At 44.6% G+C, this 15,345-nt stretch overlaps 1 protein-coding gene across 9 annotated transcripts in view; it reads left to right on the top strand.

Moving 5' to 3' along the window:
- FMNL2 (formin like 2) overlaps positions 1-15,290 on the top strand; it is a 330,828-nt gene extending 315,538 nt beyond the window's left edge. For 2 of the 9 annotated variants that reach the window (XM_084998511.1, XM_084998516.1), the window contains 7 exons: positions 248-377; positions 2,831-2,994; positions 3,912-4,013; positions 5,660-5,758; positions 6,524-6,647; positions 9,373-9,498; positions 13,226-15,290. In XM_084998511.1, coding sequence (XP_084854637.1) covers positions 248-377; positions 2,831-2,994; positions 3,912-4,013; positions 5,660-5,758; positions 6,524-6,647; positions 9,373-9,464 — 711 coding nt within the window. In that variant the 3' untranslated portion in view covers positions 9,465-9,498; positions 13,226-15,290. Of the gene's footprint in view, positions 1-247; positions 378-2,830; positions 2,995-3,911; positions 4,014-5,659; positions 5,759-6,523; positions 6,949-9,372; positions 9,499-10,693; positions 10,777-11,334; positions 11,429-13,225 lie in introns of those variants that run through there. The other 7 variants (XM_084998510.1, XM_084998515.1, XM_084998514.1 and 4 more) reach the window with 4 other exon arrangements.
- The last annotated feature ends 55 nt before the right edge of the window (positions 15,291-15,345 follow it).

Genomic DNA, 15,345 nt, shown 5'->3' on the forward strand with positions numbered 1-15,345 from the left:
GCTGGAGGGCTCATGTGAGGAGAGGTGTAGGAACAGCCCTGGTACATAAGGTTGAGCATGTTCCCTGGTCAGGAAGTCCTCTTGTCACTCGATAATCACTGGGCTGGTTCACCCGAGAGCGATCTGACTCTCCTGTAGGAATGTTTTTTTGTCCCCTTGGGGCGCCCATGCGCAGGTATTCATTCTCATCATCATCATTCACTCTCCCCTCACCTTGTGCTCTAACCTGTGTTCCTTTGGCTTTCAGCTCCTGGATACAAAGTCAACAGACCGAAAGCAGACACTGTTGCACTATATATCCAACGTTGTCAAAGAAAAATATCATCAAGTGTCGCTCTTTTATAATGAGCTTCATTATGTGGAGAAGGCTGCTGCAGGTACTTGACTTCAGCTGTTAATGTTACTCTGGGGTTTGGAGGCCTTGACTCATGGGGGGACCATTCCCTGCTTAGATGACCCCCATCAGAACCCCTCCATAGGAGTTCCTGTTGTGGTGCAGTGGAAGTGAATCCAACTCGTATCCATGAGGATGTGGGTTCAATCCCTGGCCTCAATCAGTGGGTCATGGATCCGGTGTTGCCGTGAGCTGTGGTGTAGGTTGCAGACATGGCTCAGATCCTGTGTTGCTGTGGCTGAGGCGTAGGCTGGCAGCTGTAGCTCCAATTTGACCCCTAGCCTGGGAACTTCCATATGCTGAGGGTGAGGACCTAAAAAAAAAAAAAGAACCCCTCTGTAAAGGCAAAACTTAAACATCAGAGGCTCTGAGCTGATGGCATTGCCCCCTCCTGGGAGCCATATAGTCATAGATGTGAGGGTGACCTGAGTGTCCTTTTTGTAAAGATCCAGGTCTCTGGGCCTCGTGCACCTTCCCTCTTCATCTGTTGCCCTTATTATTCTGTTGCTGTCATTTGAAATAAGAGAATGAGAATCTGAGACCCACCCCCCAACATGCACTCTAATTAGATTTTGTGCTGTCCCAGTTTCTCAGGTGTGACAGTTCTAAACATTTTGCTTTTAGCCCGAGAACAAGTTAAATTACCAATACCTCTTGGTTGTTACTTTCCTATGACAGTTATGCATCGTCTCATTTAAATCATCAGTGAATTTGCGATAGTTGGGCTGTACTGGGTAATAGTATTCTTATGTTACAGATGAGAAAACTGACATTTAATATTTTAAATGCCTTGCCTCAGAGTCACATGGGTAGAAGGTGATAGTAACAGAACTCAAACCCAGGTCATCTTCTCATATGGTGTGTGGTCTAGTGTACCATGTCCTCTCAAAAGAATATTAGGCTAGAAAAGGAACAAGACGCAGGTCAACCTTGGAGTTGGTTACATGCTGTGCTTCTCAAATTATGATCTTGAACCATGATCAGCAAAAGTGGTTTTTATAGATTCATATTCCTGAGACCTCCCCTAGACTTAGTGAATTGAATCTTTGAGGCCAAGACATTCTCTGACTTTTCAAAGTAAATGGCTGCTGCTTCTGTGTTCTTATTCAGGAGAACTCCACACAACCCTCTTATATAAGTCATAGTTTTTTTTTTTTTTAAGAGCCACACCCAAGACATCTGGATGTGTCCCAGGCTAGGGGTTGAATTGGAGCTGCAGCTGCCAGCCCAAGCCATAGCCTCGCCAGATCCAACCCGTGTCTGTGACCTACACCACAGCTCACGGCAACGCCAGATCTTAACCCACTGAGCAAGGCCAGGGATCGAACCTACAACCTCATGGTTCCTAGTCAGATTCGTTAACCACTGAGCCATGTTGGGAACTCCTTTAGCAACTTTTCTAATCAAGAAAAAAAAGTTTAAAAAAACTCAAGTAGCACATTTTCGTGTGGCCCAGATGAGATTCCCCAAAAGGGTTATTTCAAAAAAATCAGGATGGAAATGGGAAGATTGAGGTGCTCTCCGGCTGACTTGTCTTCTGTCTCTGGGGCCCAGGTGACCAGGTGACATGGATTCCTTATCCTTTCGCCCATTTATTCACTCACTCCTTTGTTTATCCAGTGGACCCTTTGGAGTTCCTGCTGTGTACTTGGCACTGGCCTAAGCACTGAAGAGTCAAAGATGAATAACACAGTGTGGGTCTCGTGAGGGAAAAACATGCCTCATTGGTCCGTAATTCTTCCATGTGCAGAGCTGAGTCAGGCAGTGGGGAGTGGAGATGGGGCGCAGACCTCCTGTAGGCAGCCACGGGACTAAATGGAAAGGTTCATGCTAATAATCTCTTCACAAGCACGGAAGGGTTGTTGAGTGAGAAGAAGCTGTCCAAGGTTGCTTTGCGTCCTAGCAGTCAATACAACTGAACTTCAGCAGGTAAAATGTGCCCCCTGGTGGAGAGCCACAGAAATGCAGGAGGGTTCACAGTGTCAGGTAGAGGATGAGCACTTGAGCCTGTCACAGTTAAGGAACTTCTGAGCCTACAGGCCAGCCAACTGGTTACCATCCCCTGAGAGAAATGGGATAGTTGGGAACAAGCGCAGGATTTGGGGTCCACAGTTGTTCTCTGAACCCTGTCTCTGCCGCCTCTCAGCTGTGTGACCTAGGACGGGCCACTCCACATCTTTGTGCCGCTTTTCCTCATTGGCAGCAGGGGCTAATAGTGCAAATGAATTCGTGCCTATTGGGACTTACTTCCATGCTTGATGGTGAGCTTCGAGTAAATGATTCCTTTTTAAGGCCCTCTGCACTGAAGGCTGGAGACTGGATGTAAGGCTCTTAGTTGACCCTAGGAACCCACTGAGAACTCACTTTGTCAGCCAGGCCCATGGTGGCACTGCCTTCCCCTGTTAAAGTCCCAGGCCATTGCTTTCTCTACTTCAGTCTCCCTTGAGAATGTTTTGCTGGACGTCAAGGAGCTACAGAGGGGTATGGACCTGACCAAGAGGGAGTACACCATGCATGACCACAACACGCTGCTCAAGGAGTTCATCTTCAACAATGAAGGGAAGCTGAAGAAGCTGCAGGACGATGCCAAGATCGCACAGGTGGGTATCTGTGCCCCTTGATGCCCAGCCAGGAGGGATCGGATCCCTGACACCACCTGGGGCATTGGCCCTGGCTTTGAGGGAGAATTGCCCCCTGTCTGCTGAGGGTTGATTTCTTAAGCAGCTGTTATTATAGAGGACCGAGGGGTTTTTCTGAAATTGGTACCTGGAGATGCCCTTGTCCTGCTCATTGTCCTCTTCTCATTTGGGATCTTCACCCTCCCCTCTTGAGGCCCTCCCCGTCCCCTCCCCTTCCCCTCCTAGGCTGCCTCTATGTAGGTCCTGTATTCCCTACAACCAACACGAGTCAGGCCTCTGCTCAGGGTTCCCAGGGTGTTGGGTTTCTGCAGGACTTTGAATTCCTACACTATACTGGGGGTCAAGTGTATGCACTTGAGAAGCAGCCAGAATAGACTGCACACCATCAGTAGAAGGGAAGGCAGAGTTGTTGGAAATCAACAGATGCAGTGGGGTGGCTCCCGCATGAGGCTGGCTGTCTTATCCTGGGAGGCTTCAAGCAGAGACTTGTGTGTCTCTACTGTGGGGCTACTGTCAAGGGCGCTGAAGCGGTGAGCTGGGATCAGAATGCTGAGATCCCTTCTAACCTTGCTGGTTTTAAAGAGACCTGCATGGCCTTAGGAAATTCCTGAAAGGAGTAGTTCTTTGCTTACGTAAGTGTGTGTAGAAGTGCAGGAGGTCCTAGAGATGGATTCCTGGGCTGCATCACACTACATTCTTCCTGTTGCCTATGTCCAGGGTTTGGGAGGAAACCCAGGCTGTAGAGAATCGTGGAGAAGTAAGGAGGTGAGGGAGGGTGATGGCCGGAGAGCTGGGGAGACCCTGCAGCTCTTTCCCCAGAGCGTCAAGTTCAAGTGCCGGAGCTAATGACATTCAAGGGAAATTTCACTTCTTCACAGGATGCCTTCGATGATGTGGTGAAGTACTTCGGAGAAAACCCCAAGACAACACCACCCTCTGTCTTCTTTCCTGTCTTTGTCCGGTTCGTGAAAGCCTATAAGGTAAACAGGAGTCTGATGTCTTCTTTCAAGCCTTCCTTGGCATTATTTCTCAAGTGAGTGTCCTCCTGGAGTGGTATCTGCATCTCAGCCACTCTGCAGAGGCCCCGCCGGTGCCTTTGGGCAGCAGATCTGGGTGGTCAGAATGAGATGGCCGTCTCTGGCCCTCAGCCTAGATGCTCTCTGTCTCCACCCAGCCAGTTGGGGTTCAGCCTCCAAACAAAAGCCCTTGGCTGCCCTGTGGGGCAAGGGGGATGCTCAGGACCATTGCTGCTCTGCTGACTGCTCACCCTACAGGCAGGTCGAAGGACTGAGAATTCCAGGCCTCCCATGGAGCTGTTGAATGTGTAAAGGGTAAAAGGAGCGAGCCCTGGCCTGTAGCAGAGGCGCTCTGGCTGAGGGCAAGGTGAGCCTGGCTGTATTAGTCCTGCCAGGTCTACAGGTTTCTGGACCAGTGTCTGTCTAGTGTGGACTGAAAGGTGGCTCTAGGGGTTATGGCTCCGTGGTTAACAAACACACTAGTATCCATGGGGACGTGGGTTAGATTCCTGGCCTTGCTCAGTGGGTTAAGTGTAGGTATAGGTCACAGATGTGACTCGGATCTGGCGTGACTATGGCATAGGCCAGTGGCTACAGATCCGATTTGATGCCTAGCCTGGGAACCTCCATGTGCCACATGTGTGGCCCCAGAAAGACAAAAAAATTAAAATATTTTAAATTAAAAAAATTTTTTTAATTAAAAAAAAAAATGAAAGGTGGCTCTAGGAAGCCCACAGATCTGGACATGACTAACACAGGCAGGCTCACCTTGACCTCCCTAATTCATCCAGCTCGACACCACCTCCCTGGAAAGAAGCAAGCTGTGGAGAGAGAGCCCAAGAGTGTCACTTGGTGAGGCCCCTGAGGAAACCAGAGGCCAGGGGATGGAGATCTTCCCCAAACGATGAGCAAAAGGAGAGGAGCCTGAGCCCCTTCTTTCAGAGAAGCCATAGGGAGGTTGACAGATTCTGGAAGAAAAACAATCTCACGAAAATCACTGAGCAGAGCTGCCGAAAGGGGAGGTCCCACCACATCTGTGGGACTGAGACTAAGAAGCACCGTGAGTAGGAAGAGGTCTGTCTGGGAAGGACTGCCGGCAGAGGTGACATTCAGCCACTAGAATGTGAAGAGATGTGTTAATGGACAGACAGCAAGACCCTGACTCAGAGGCATAGGCAGGCAGAAAGTGTAGCTCTTCTGAATCTTCTCCTTGGAGTTCCCATCGTGGTTCAGCGGTAACAAACCTGACAAGTATCCGTAAGAATGCGGGTTCGATCCCTGGCCTTGATCAGTGGGTTAAGGATCCAGTGTTGCTGTGAGCTGTGATGCAGGTTGCAGACCTGGCTCAGATCTCGTGTTGCTGTGGCTGTGGTCTAGGCCAATGGCTACAGCTCCAATTCAAAGCCTAGCTTGGGAACCTCCATATGCCACAGGTGTGGCCCTAAAAAGACCAAAAAAAAAAAAAAAAAAAAAAAAAGCAAGAACAAAAAAACCTTTCCTTTACTCTCTCATCCCTGGTTCACCAAGGGTTCTCTAAGAATGACTTTTTGAAGTGTCAACTGCTGGCATTTGCAGTGACATAATCTTTTGCTTCTTTTGATTTTACCCAGCAAGCAGAAGAGGAGAACGAACTGAGGAAAAAACAGGAACAGGCACTGATGGAGAAACTCCTGGAACAGGAAGCCCTGCTGGATCAGCAGGACCCAAAGGTGAGGTGTGCCAGGCTCCTAAGAATGGCCCTTATCTGAGGGGAGGCCCTGACGGCTCCTCAGAAACATGCAGGCCAGGCGGACAGCCAGCCAGGTCTGCACAGGGTGCTTCCCACTTCCTTCAAGGGCACTTGGCAGGTGGCACTTACTCTTTCATTCGTTTGTTCAGCCATCACTGGAATGAGGCTGTAGGCCTGGTTGTGTGGCATTTCCAAGTTGCTAGAGATCAGGAACTTAAATCTCAGTTGGATCTCCAGAGAGGCCATCCTGTGTAACCTGATGATTGGATGGCTTAGTGTCCAGGGATGGAAAGACTTCCTGGGGTCACCACTTGTGTTGTCATGATAGCTGGAGGTTTGAGAGGGACTGAGAGGGAGCATTCCATGGAGGAAACAACATGGGTGAAGACCATAGAGGCTGGTGGGTCAGAGTATTCTTCACCACCATCCTCTGAACCAAAGTTGAAGAAGTCAGTGGTTATTACCAGCTGCCTCTTGTTGTGTAGGATCCAGCCTTCCCATTGCAGCCAGTTGTGTCTGTTCTTCAGTGAAAAAGTTTCTCTTCCCAGAAGCATTCAGGGTTTTTTGGTTGGTTGGTTTTGGTTTTGTTGGGTTTTTTTTCTGTTGAGCAGAATATTGAGATGGCACCATTTCTGTTTTGGGCAGAGGCTGCTTGTTAGTATCAAAGTGCTCAGATACATTTTAGATTTTTCCAAACCTCCAGCAAGTGCTGGTCCCACTGATCTCTGCCATTCTTTTTTCTCAGTCTCCTTCCCACAAATCAAAGAGGCAGCAGCAAGAATTAATTGCAGAATTAAGAAGGCGACAAGTTAAAGATAATAGACACGTATACGAAGGAAAAGATGGTGCCATTGAAGATATTATCACAGGTAAAATCGATTTTCTCATCCTGGCCCATGGAGATCCCATTGGCCTCGCCCTTACTGGCCATTTACAGGTTTTGTTGCTGCTTTTGTCCAGGGTTTACAAGTTCTTCAGTTGACTTTATTCAGATTCAGAATTATACAGGGAAACTCTGTGACAGTATTTGAAGCATATTTACAGTAGCTTGTGCATTGCATGTCAAAGAACCCCAACACACTCTCTGTAAAATCTCTTTATTTCTCAGTATCATTGGACCACTATAGATTTCACCAGACTCCTTTTTTTTGTCCTTTTAGGGCCGTCCCCGTGGCATATGGAGGTTCCCAGGCTAGGGGTCAAATCAGAGCTACAGCTGCCAGCCAACACCACAGCCACAGCAATGTGGGATCTGAGCCGCATCTTCCACCTACACCACAGCTCACGGCAACGCCAGATCCTTAACCCACTGAGTGAGGCCAGGGGTCAAACCCTAATCCTCATGGACACTTGTCAGATTTGTTAACCACTGAACCACAATGGGAACTCCACCAGGCTCCATCTTCTAACAGCGTTGCATTGTCTTTAGTTTGTTGCCACGCTCCATTTTCTTCCTGGTGGCCACTCCTACAAACCTGCCTGATTAATAAATGCAATATACTAACCACAGGCGACACATGTTTTTCCAACATGCTGTTTGTATGTCCTTTTACTCATTCAAAGCCAACTGAAGACAGTAGGAAATCACAAGTTGGTGCTTTCCTGTGGGTGGAAACACAGGCTTGGGAGCCCAGGGTTGGGGAAGGGGCCTTTTCTCAGCTAGGAATGGCACTAACCCAGCTTTGCCTAATGAAGTTATAGCCTAATGCTTTCTGCTGGAACCAGTTCCTTAGAGTTTCTGCATTCCCTCTTAAAGATCAGGACAGTTAATTTGGGGCAGTGGCTACAAGTGACTTTCCTTTTATGTTGGTTTGATAAGAATACTGTTTGTCATCTTGCAAGACACTTATTTTTTGGTAGGAAATGTCATTCAGAAGTATAGCGAAACATATCCAAAAATAGAGAGGACAGTATGATGGATCCTCATGTACCCTTTACCCGTCAGCAGTTTTCAACATGTGGCTAGTCTTGTTCTATATTGCTTCTCTCTCCTCCCCATTCCCCAAATCCAAGACATAACATTCTATCTGGAAACATTTCTGTATGTATCTTCAAAAGATAAAGGCCCTTTAATAAGGCCAATAAACATACCCACAATCCCTTCATCACACACCATCAGAACTAACAGTTCCTTAATATCAAATAGATGGTTATTATTCACATTTCCCCAGTTGTTCTAATTTTTAAAAACCATAACTCTTGGACTTTTCATTTCTTCTTTTTTTGGTCTTTTTAGGGCCACACCTGTGGCACATGGCAGTTCCCAGGCCAGGGGTTGAATCAGAGCTGCAGCTGCTGGCCTACAGCACAGCCACAGCCATGCAGGATCCAAACCACATCTGCAACCTACACCACAGCTCATGGCAACTCCAGATCCTAACCCACTGAGTGAGGCCAGGGATCAAACCCTCATCCTCATGAATACTAGTTGGGTTCGTTAACCACTGAGCCACAATGGGAACTCTTTCATTTCTTATGAATAGTTGAGTCAGCATGGTAAATAGGGATCTTAGAATGCCCAAATCAAAATTTTTTTCATCAGCTCAGACCCAAGGAAATAAAACCTGTGAATAAATCACTCCAAAGGAAGTCAGTAAAGAGCCCCTTGCCCAGAGTAGACCCTCATAAGCAGTGGGATAGGTAAGTGGCTGGTGAAATTGCCCGTCTCTCCATCTTATCTCCATGGGGCGGACGCATGTTCTGGGTATTTGTGCTCACCCCACAGTGGCTTGCAGGTGACTCCTACACAAAGTTTCCTTGTTTAGCTTCCTTGTTTTAGATAGAGCTCTCCTTGCCTCCCCCATAGTGAGGGAGAAGCTCTGCTCTGAGCAAGACCGGAAACTGATCTCCTTGGGAAGCACCTCTTAGCCCCAGGATTGCAGTAAGATCTACTTGTACGTACAGAAGCATCCAGCCCTGGCACGTCAAGAACTTAGAGTTCTGGGAGTTCCCGTCATGGCTCAGTGGCTAATGAATCCGACTAGGAACCATGAGGTTGCGGGTTTGATCTCTGGCCTTGCTCAGTGTCTTAAGGATCCGGCGTTGCCATGAGCTGTGCTGTGGGTCGCAGACACGGCTCAGATCCCGAGTTGCTGTGGCTCTGGTGTAGGCCAGCGGCTATAGCTCCGATTCGACCCCTAGCCTGGGAACCTCCACATGCCTCGGGAGCGGCCCAAGAAATGGCAAAAAGCGCCCCCCCCAGAAAAGAGAACTTAAGAGTTCTGTTTTCGTCAGTCTGTTCTCCATCTTAGGGACACCTGGCTTACAAAATGACTAAAACGTACACGTTCTGTTTTGCCTGACCTGATCTGCCATAGGAGGTGAATGAATTATTTAAGGGGCAGGTTTTTTTTCCCTTTTGAATAGGAATTTTCCATGTTCTATCCAAACACCGTGCCTCAGACCAAGAAAAGATTGAGTAACTCTTCTAGGCATTATGAACTCGGGTATATGTTGCCTTCTCCCCTCCCTGCTCCCCTCCCCCCTCCCCTACGCCAGGGGTGATTAACAGAGCACTAACTGTGTACTAATGCAGCAGATCTTGGCTTCTTACTCTCTTGTGTTTGTCTTGTTCGGCTGTCATTTTCAATGCAGTGCTGAAGACTGTGCCCTTTACTGCTCGCACCGCCAAGCGTGGCTCTCGATTTTTCTGCGAACCTGTTCTCACTGAGGAATACCATTACTAAACTATTACTCTTTCTCACCTGATGCTCTTAAAAGGTTGCTACAGATTTTTTGACCTCTAATGACCCTCTGTCTGTGTGTCAGGGCCACCCAGCATTCTAGCATGGAATTGCCATATCCCTCATCGTGTTTTGTGTTGTCTTCTCACTGCATGGTTTTGCATTTCAGTCATAACTGCTTACTCACTAGCCCTTTCAGTACAGCTACAAATCCACATGACTGTGATGGTGTGTGAGAGTTGAATTATACAATTACTGTAGAAATTTTCAGAAAATGGTAACTAGAACACTTTGTTAAGAATCAGGATTGGGACCAACTAAGTTGCTTGTAAGATCTGGGGGCTGCTATCTCTGAACACAAAGTGATAGTCATTAATAACAGTAATTACTATACTGAACGTTTATTGAGCACTTCTTAGGTTTGAATAGATTTATAGATATATTCAGCTGGCCTTTTTGTACTCAGCATGCTTTGATAGTAAAATGAGCTGCTGTATTACAATCTCTCAGGATTTCAAGGTGCTCTGAAGTTGCAGAATGCTGAGCTGTGAACTACACACAGCTGTAAATTGGGTCTTTCTTTCTTAATTGCCTTCTATAGTCTGTAGCCATCATCCACAGTGTGTTGGAGCTCATGGTACAAGCTAAACTCATGGAGCTCTTTTGACCCAGAAGCCAATCCATAGCTTTGTACTCGCCTCTTTTCACTCTGAGTGTTATGCCCAAATTCCATGTTGGAGCCCGAGGCTGTGAGGCAGGAAATGAACACAAAGGCTTAGGAGCTCCCACAGTCTTACTTCATCTATGCTTCTTCACTGGTGGCTCTGTTCCATGTCAAACCCAGGGTATTATTTCTGTGATGAGACACATCTGGATCTACTTATTTGGTCAGGATGGTGGCACCGAAAATACTAATAGCAAATACCTCTTACTGGAAAATGTCACTGTTCTTAGAATTTTTAAAAAATGATCAAATTTTGCCAAGAAGTAAGTGCCTGGGATTAGTTCCTGATGGCTAGATAAGAAACAAACTTCTTGGAGTTCCCGTCGTGGCCCAGTGGTTAACGAATCCTGACTAAGAACCTTGAGGTTGTGGGTTCGATCCCTGGTCTTGCTCAGCGGGTTAAGGATCTGGCATTGCTGCGTGTGAGCTGTGGTGTAGGTTGCAGACACGGCTTGGATCCTACATTGCTGTGGCTCTGGTATAGGCCGGCAGCTATAGCTCCGATTAGACCCCTAGCCTGGGAATCTCGATATGCTGCTGGAGTGGCTCCAAAAATGGCAAAAAAAAAAAAAAAAAAAAAAAAAAAAAAAAGAGAGAGACTTCTTTGTAGTGCCTAGTTGATTGGAAAAGCACTAAGGCAAGTACAAACTCTAACTGGAGTACATGAAATAGCTGCTGTTTGACTCCCATGCTGAGATTGACATGGAACTGATTATGTGTTTATTTTGTGGTGTTAACTCTTCTGTGAATTGCACTTGTTATGTATGTTCCCTTGTCTCTGAATATGTCAAAGAACGTGGTGTGTTGTAGCCTGCTTTGCAGTGTACTTACCCACCAGTGCTTATTAACAAGGCTTAGACACTGTCATCTACTTGGCTAACGTGTTTTGTCAGTTTTGCTGCTGCACTGTTGTTCTGGAGCCAAACTTCAAAGCAGCTTGGATCTGGGTGGTCAGAGAGCTGGGTGGGAAGCCGTGCTCACCTTTCCGTTGTTTTCTCTAACACCTGACTCTCATAGCGTGGCCTCCCACTTTCTTCTTCTGTTGGCTAACGTGCCCGGGAATGTTATTCACTAAGTTGAATTGCTTTCCATTTTCATCCCATTTTTACTTAACCATCATTTTGTGTTTTTGTTTTTTTTTCTGTTTAGCTTTAAAGAAGAATAATATCACTAAATTTCCAAATGTTCACTCGAGGGTAAGGATTTCTTCTAGCACACCGGTGGTGGAGGATACACAGAGCTGGCAAGCATCACTTTTTACTTAGCTTCCTCCTCTCTCTATATGCAGATCAATGATTTCAATCTATGGCTGAGGGTAATACTGGTGAGAGTCTGACCTGGGAGAAGTCTTTGTATGTCACCTTCCAGTGACGTGAGGCGGAGCCTCTCTTTCAGACTCTTTTTGGTCTGCTTCCATGTTCTCAAGTGTGATGGCTGGGGCAGGGGTATTTGCTGGTGATTATACTTGCTTTGGGTGCTAGGCTGTCCTTCCTTTAACCGCTTCTTGGCCTTCAAGTTACTTGGTTAACTCCATTTTGATCCGAAGAAATTGAGAGCAAGTCTTGGCCAGGGTAGTGACCTATATAGTCTTTGAAGAAGGATTAGGGTTTTTAAAACTCAGAGGACTTAGGAACCACAGAACTGCAGGTCACTGTATCCTTAGCCAGAAATAGAATTTTGATCTTCTATTACCACTCTAGGCGAGGAAGCAGAGGCTCTCAAGGATTAAAGCATGCAAAACTATTCTTTGATTAAATTTAGTAGTAGGGCAGGGTCGCAAATTCCAGTGAGTCAGGAACTGGGGGTGGGGGGAGGGACTCTGCTGAGCTCTGGCTTATTTTTTGCCTTGTAAGAATTTGGGCCCAGTATCATGAGATCCTCCTTTTTCAAGAGAAAACTCTGGTTTTTATGTTCATTACCAATTTAAATATCAGGAAACTATATTTAAAACTTTAAGTCAGGGGCCCAAGCATTCTGTGGGCCAGGTATAGCCCATCTGTTTTCAATCTACTGAGTAAGTGAAGGGATAAAAAATACTCAATCTGTTTTAATTCTGTTAGTCAGCAATATTAAGTTAATGAAAGGGAAATAGTTGCTAATTAAAACAGGAGGGAAAAATACCAAGCCTGCTTTTTCTTGTTACCAAGACTGCTTTTTCTTGTTACCAAGCCCTGACCTCCATTAAACGGGAGGCTACCTGCTGGGTAGGCTTCCTGCCTTATTCATCCAGAAAGCATGCTAAGAGTGTTTACATAAAATAAAATTCACTTCATCCCTCCATAGCAATGCCTACTTGAACTGAAGTGCAGTTGTTGATTCATTCATTCAACAAGGCATTTTTTTAGTGGTGGTCGTGAGGTATCTTGCTGTTTATTGGCAGCACAAACAGGAGAATCCAAGAGGGCCCATACAACCTTTCCCCTCAAATGAAAAGCAAAAAATAGAGTGGCAGGAAAGAATGTTGAGGAATGAGGTGTTATTTTGATTTAGCGATTACTTTTATTCAGTGTTTTGAGTATTATGTTTCTAATTCACAAAATAAAAAACTGACCTCAGCTGATTTTAATGGAGTAAAAATAATGGAAGCTGTGTCTGCAAACTAAGCATAAGTTCCTTTCTTGATTATAATTTCTGATAAGACTGGACAGAGCAGTCTGTTTTAATAGTTTTGCAGTTTGAAATTCATTGCAATTATTGTTGGTATTTGGGTTTCCAGAAAGAAAAACATCTAAGCAACAGCTATATCCAGTGGAAGAAACATTTCAAAATAACACTTCAGCTAGATTCTCTGGCCAGTGACAGAAGCAATCTCATATATTTTCTATAAAAGCCAGAATCACACCAGTATTACATGCTTTTTTGTTTGTAAATATTGAGGGCAAAGTACAAGTCTTTGGCTCAAATACTCAATGAGTTTGAAGGGCCCATTAGCCTACTCTTCTACACAAGCTGCTTTGATTGGCTGCCAGCTGGCCTTTGTCTTGCTTAGACATGTGATATTGAAGGTTGCAATTCTCTCATTGGTTGCCCTTTTTTACAGATCTTAGAAACCAACCATACAGACGAGCCGATGCGGTGAGGAGAAGTGTCAGGCGGCGCTTTGATGATCAGAACTTGCGTTCTGTTAATGGTGCCGAAATAACCATGTGAACCTGAGATCTGCCTGTATAAAGAAGGTGTGCGTGAATGAAACTGTCCACGTGAACTTTATGTGCTACCATTTAACTGTAGCCTTGAACATAGATGAAATATTCTAAGGGCTCAGATCTAGCAAACATAGGAATTTAAAAATGTTGGGCTCTCCTTTCAACCTTTGTTAACAAGTGCCTAAAAGTGGAAGTACCTGCTCAGATTAATCAAAGCAATAGGATTTGATTTGATTAGGTATCTTTTTACACCAGTATGTTATTCAATTTTTTAACCAAAATATAAATTTCATATTACATTCATTACCTGCCATTGTGATTGTCCCATAATGGCCCACCCTGATATCCTGGTAAGTTGTAAATAACATGGAAGAATATGCTCTGGGCTTCCTTTGCTGAGATGTCTTTTAAGGAGTTAATTTTGTGTTTCAGCCATACCCATCAACTTTATATTTTTAAGGGCGTGCAACATGGAAGAAGGAAAAGAAGTCACACAAAAACTCCTTCTGTCCATAACTGAGCCCCACCCAGCAAAGTACAAACAGGATGCAAATGCAGTGGCACAGAAGTCAGTTATCTTGTTTCACATTCTACTTCTGGGCTGGGGTACATGCCCTGTGAGAGAGACATTGGTGTGAATGTGACCATACAATGGCATACAGATTGTTGTACAAGACTTACTTGCAGTACTGTGTTCTTCAGCTAGAGGCAGCTTAAAAAAAAAATGCAGTTGTTTATTAATTAGCACTAAAATTAACATCTCAGTAATCAGTATTAGGACTTCTGAGGACCATTATGGGTCAATCCTGAGAATAGAAATCAGTGCCTTGCTAGCAAGAGTTCACTGGCTGTTATCAACAAGCATTCAAGATTATTTCTGCTAAGAGTAGTGTTAGTAACCTGGCTTTGCTTTCCTCTGACAATCGCAGGGTTTCCCCCCCCCCCATTTTTGTAGATTGGATTAGATATTTGGCATCAAAGCTAAGAAATTCTTGTATTTCCCAGATTACATTAAGGGTAATTGCAATTAAATTGCTGAAATGCATCAGGATTAAGCTTCAATAATATGTCATGGGGACTAATTGGCCAACAAAGCCAGTTATTTTTCCTTCCTCTCTGGCAGGGCACTTGATCCATTCCAAAGTCAAAAACTGGACTGAAGCTAATTTGTACTTTTCATAATAGACATTCTGCTTCCGGCTTACCTTATTGGTACATTACATCAGTATATTAATTGTAAAGTTTATTGTATAGTATTTAACCACTGAATTTCTTATGTTGTGCTTATGTGAACTCCTGGTGAAGGTCCCAGTTCCCTTGGATAATGTGTAGTTATATATCTCTTTTTAAATGTACAGATATTTTGCTATAAAATTGGTGCAGTTTTTTATGGTTTTTACACTTCTCTTTAATTCCCACCTAAAACTCTGGGTAATATTGTAAATATTGTTTAAAGATGCATCAGCTTATGCTATACAATCTGAATGTTATTTTAACTTATAGTTTTTTTTAATATATATATTTAACTACAAGGACAGTTTAGGGATCAGTTACATTTCACTTTAGCGTATCTATTTACATAAAGATTAAACTGCCACTTGCTAGCACATTTCCATAAATGTGTACCTTAAAAAAGAACATGCCAAGATTTTGTCTGACTAAACATTCATTTTCATGGAGGGAAAAAAAAAGCAATTTGACAATGAGATGTAACAGAGTTGGTCCTTTAGTGCAAGCAGCTGTTTTCCAGAGCTCAATACTGATGAACATGTTAAAATAATTGCCTATTTATTAATCTACACATAAGAGAATAATGTTGGCATGTTCTTTTCTGTTTGTCTCTTAATGGGCCTGCTTCTTAGCAATATTAGAAATGTTTTATAAAAGCAGTTCATGTTACTTTCCTGGTCTTTTCATGGCATATGAGCAAATAAACTATTTACACTACTTATCCTGTAACATGTTGTAGTCTTTCAGTGGTATATTTTAAGGTGTTTAATATACTATATTTTTA

The sequence above is a fragment of the Sus scrofa genome, chromosome 15 (assembly GCF_054392235.1).
Source record: "Sus scrofa isolate SSC_HxYL_T2T_F1_AM1 chromosome 15, Sscrofa_HxYL_maternal_Yorkshire_Landrace_v2.0, whole genome shotgun sequence".
NCBI classification, from domain to species: Eukaryota; Metazoa; Chordata; class Mammalia; order Artiodactyla; family Suidae; genus Sus; species Sus scrofa.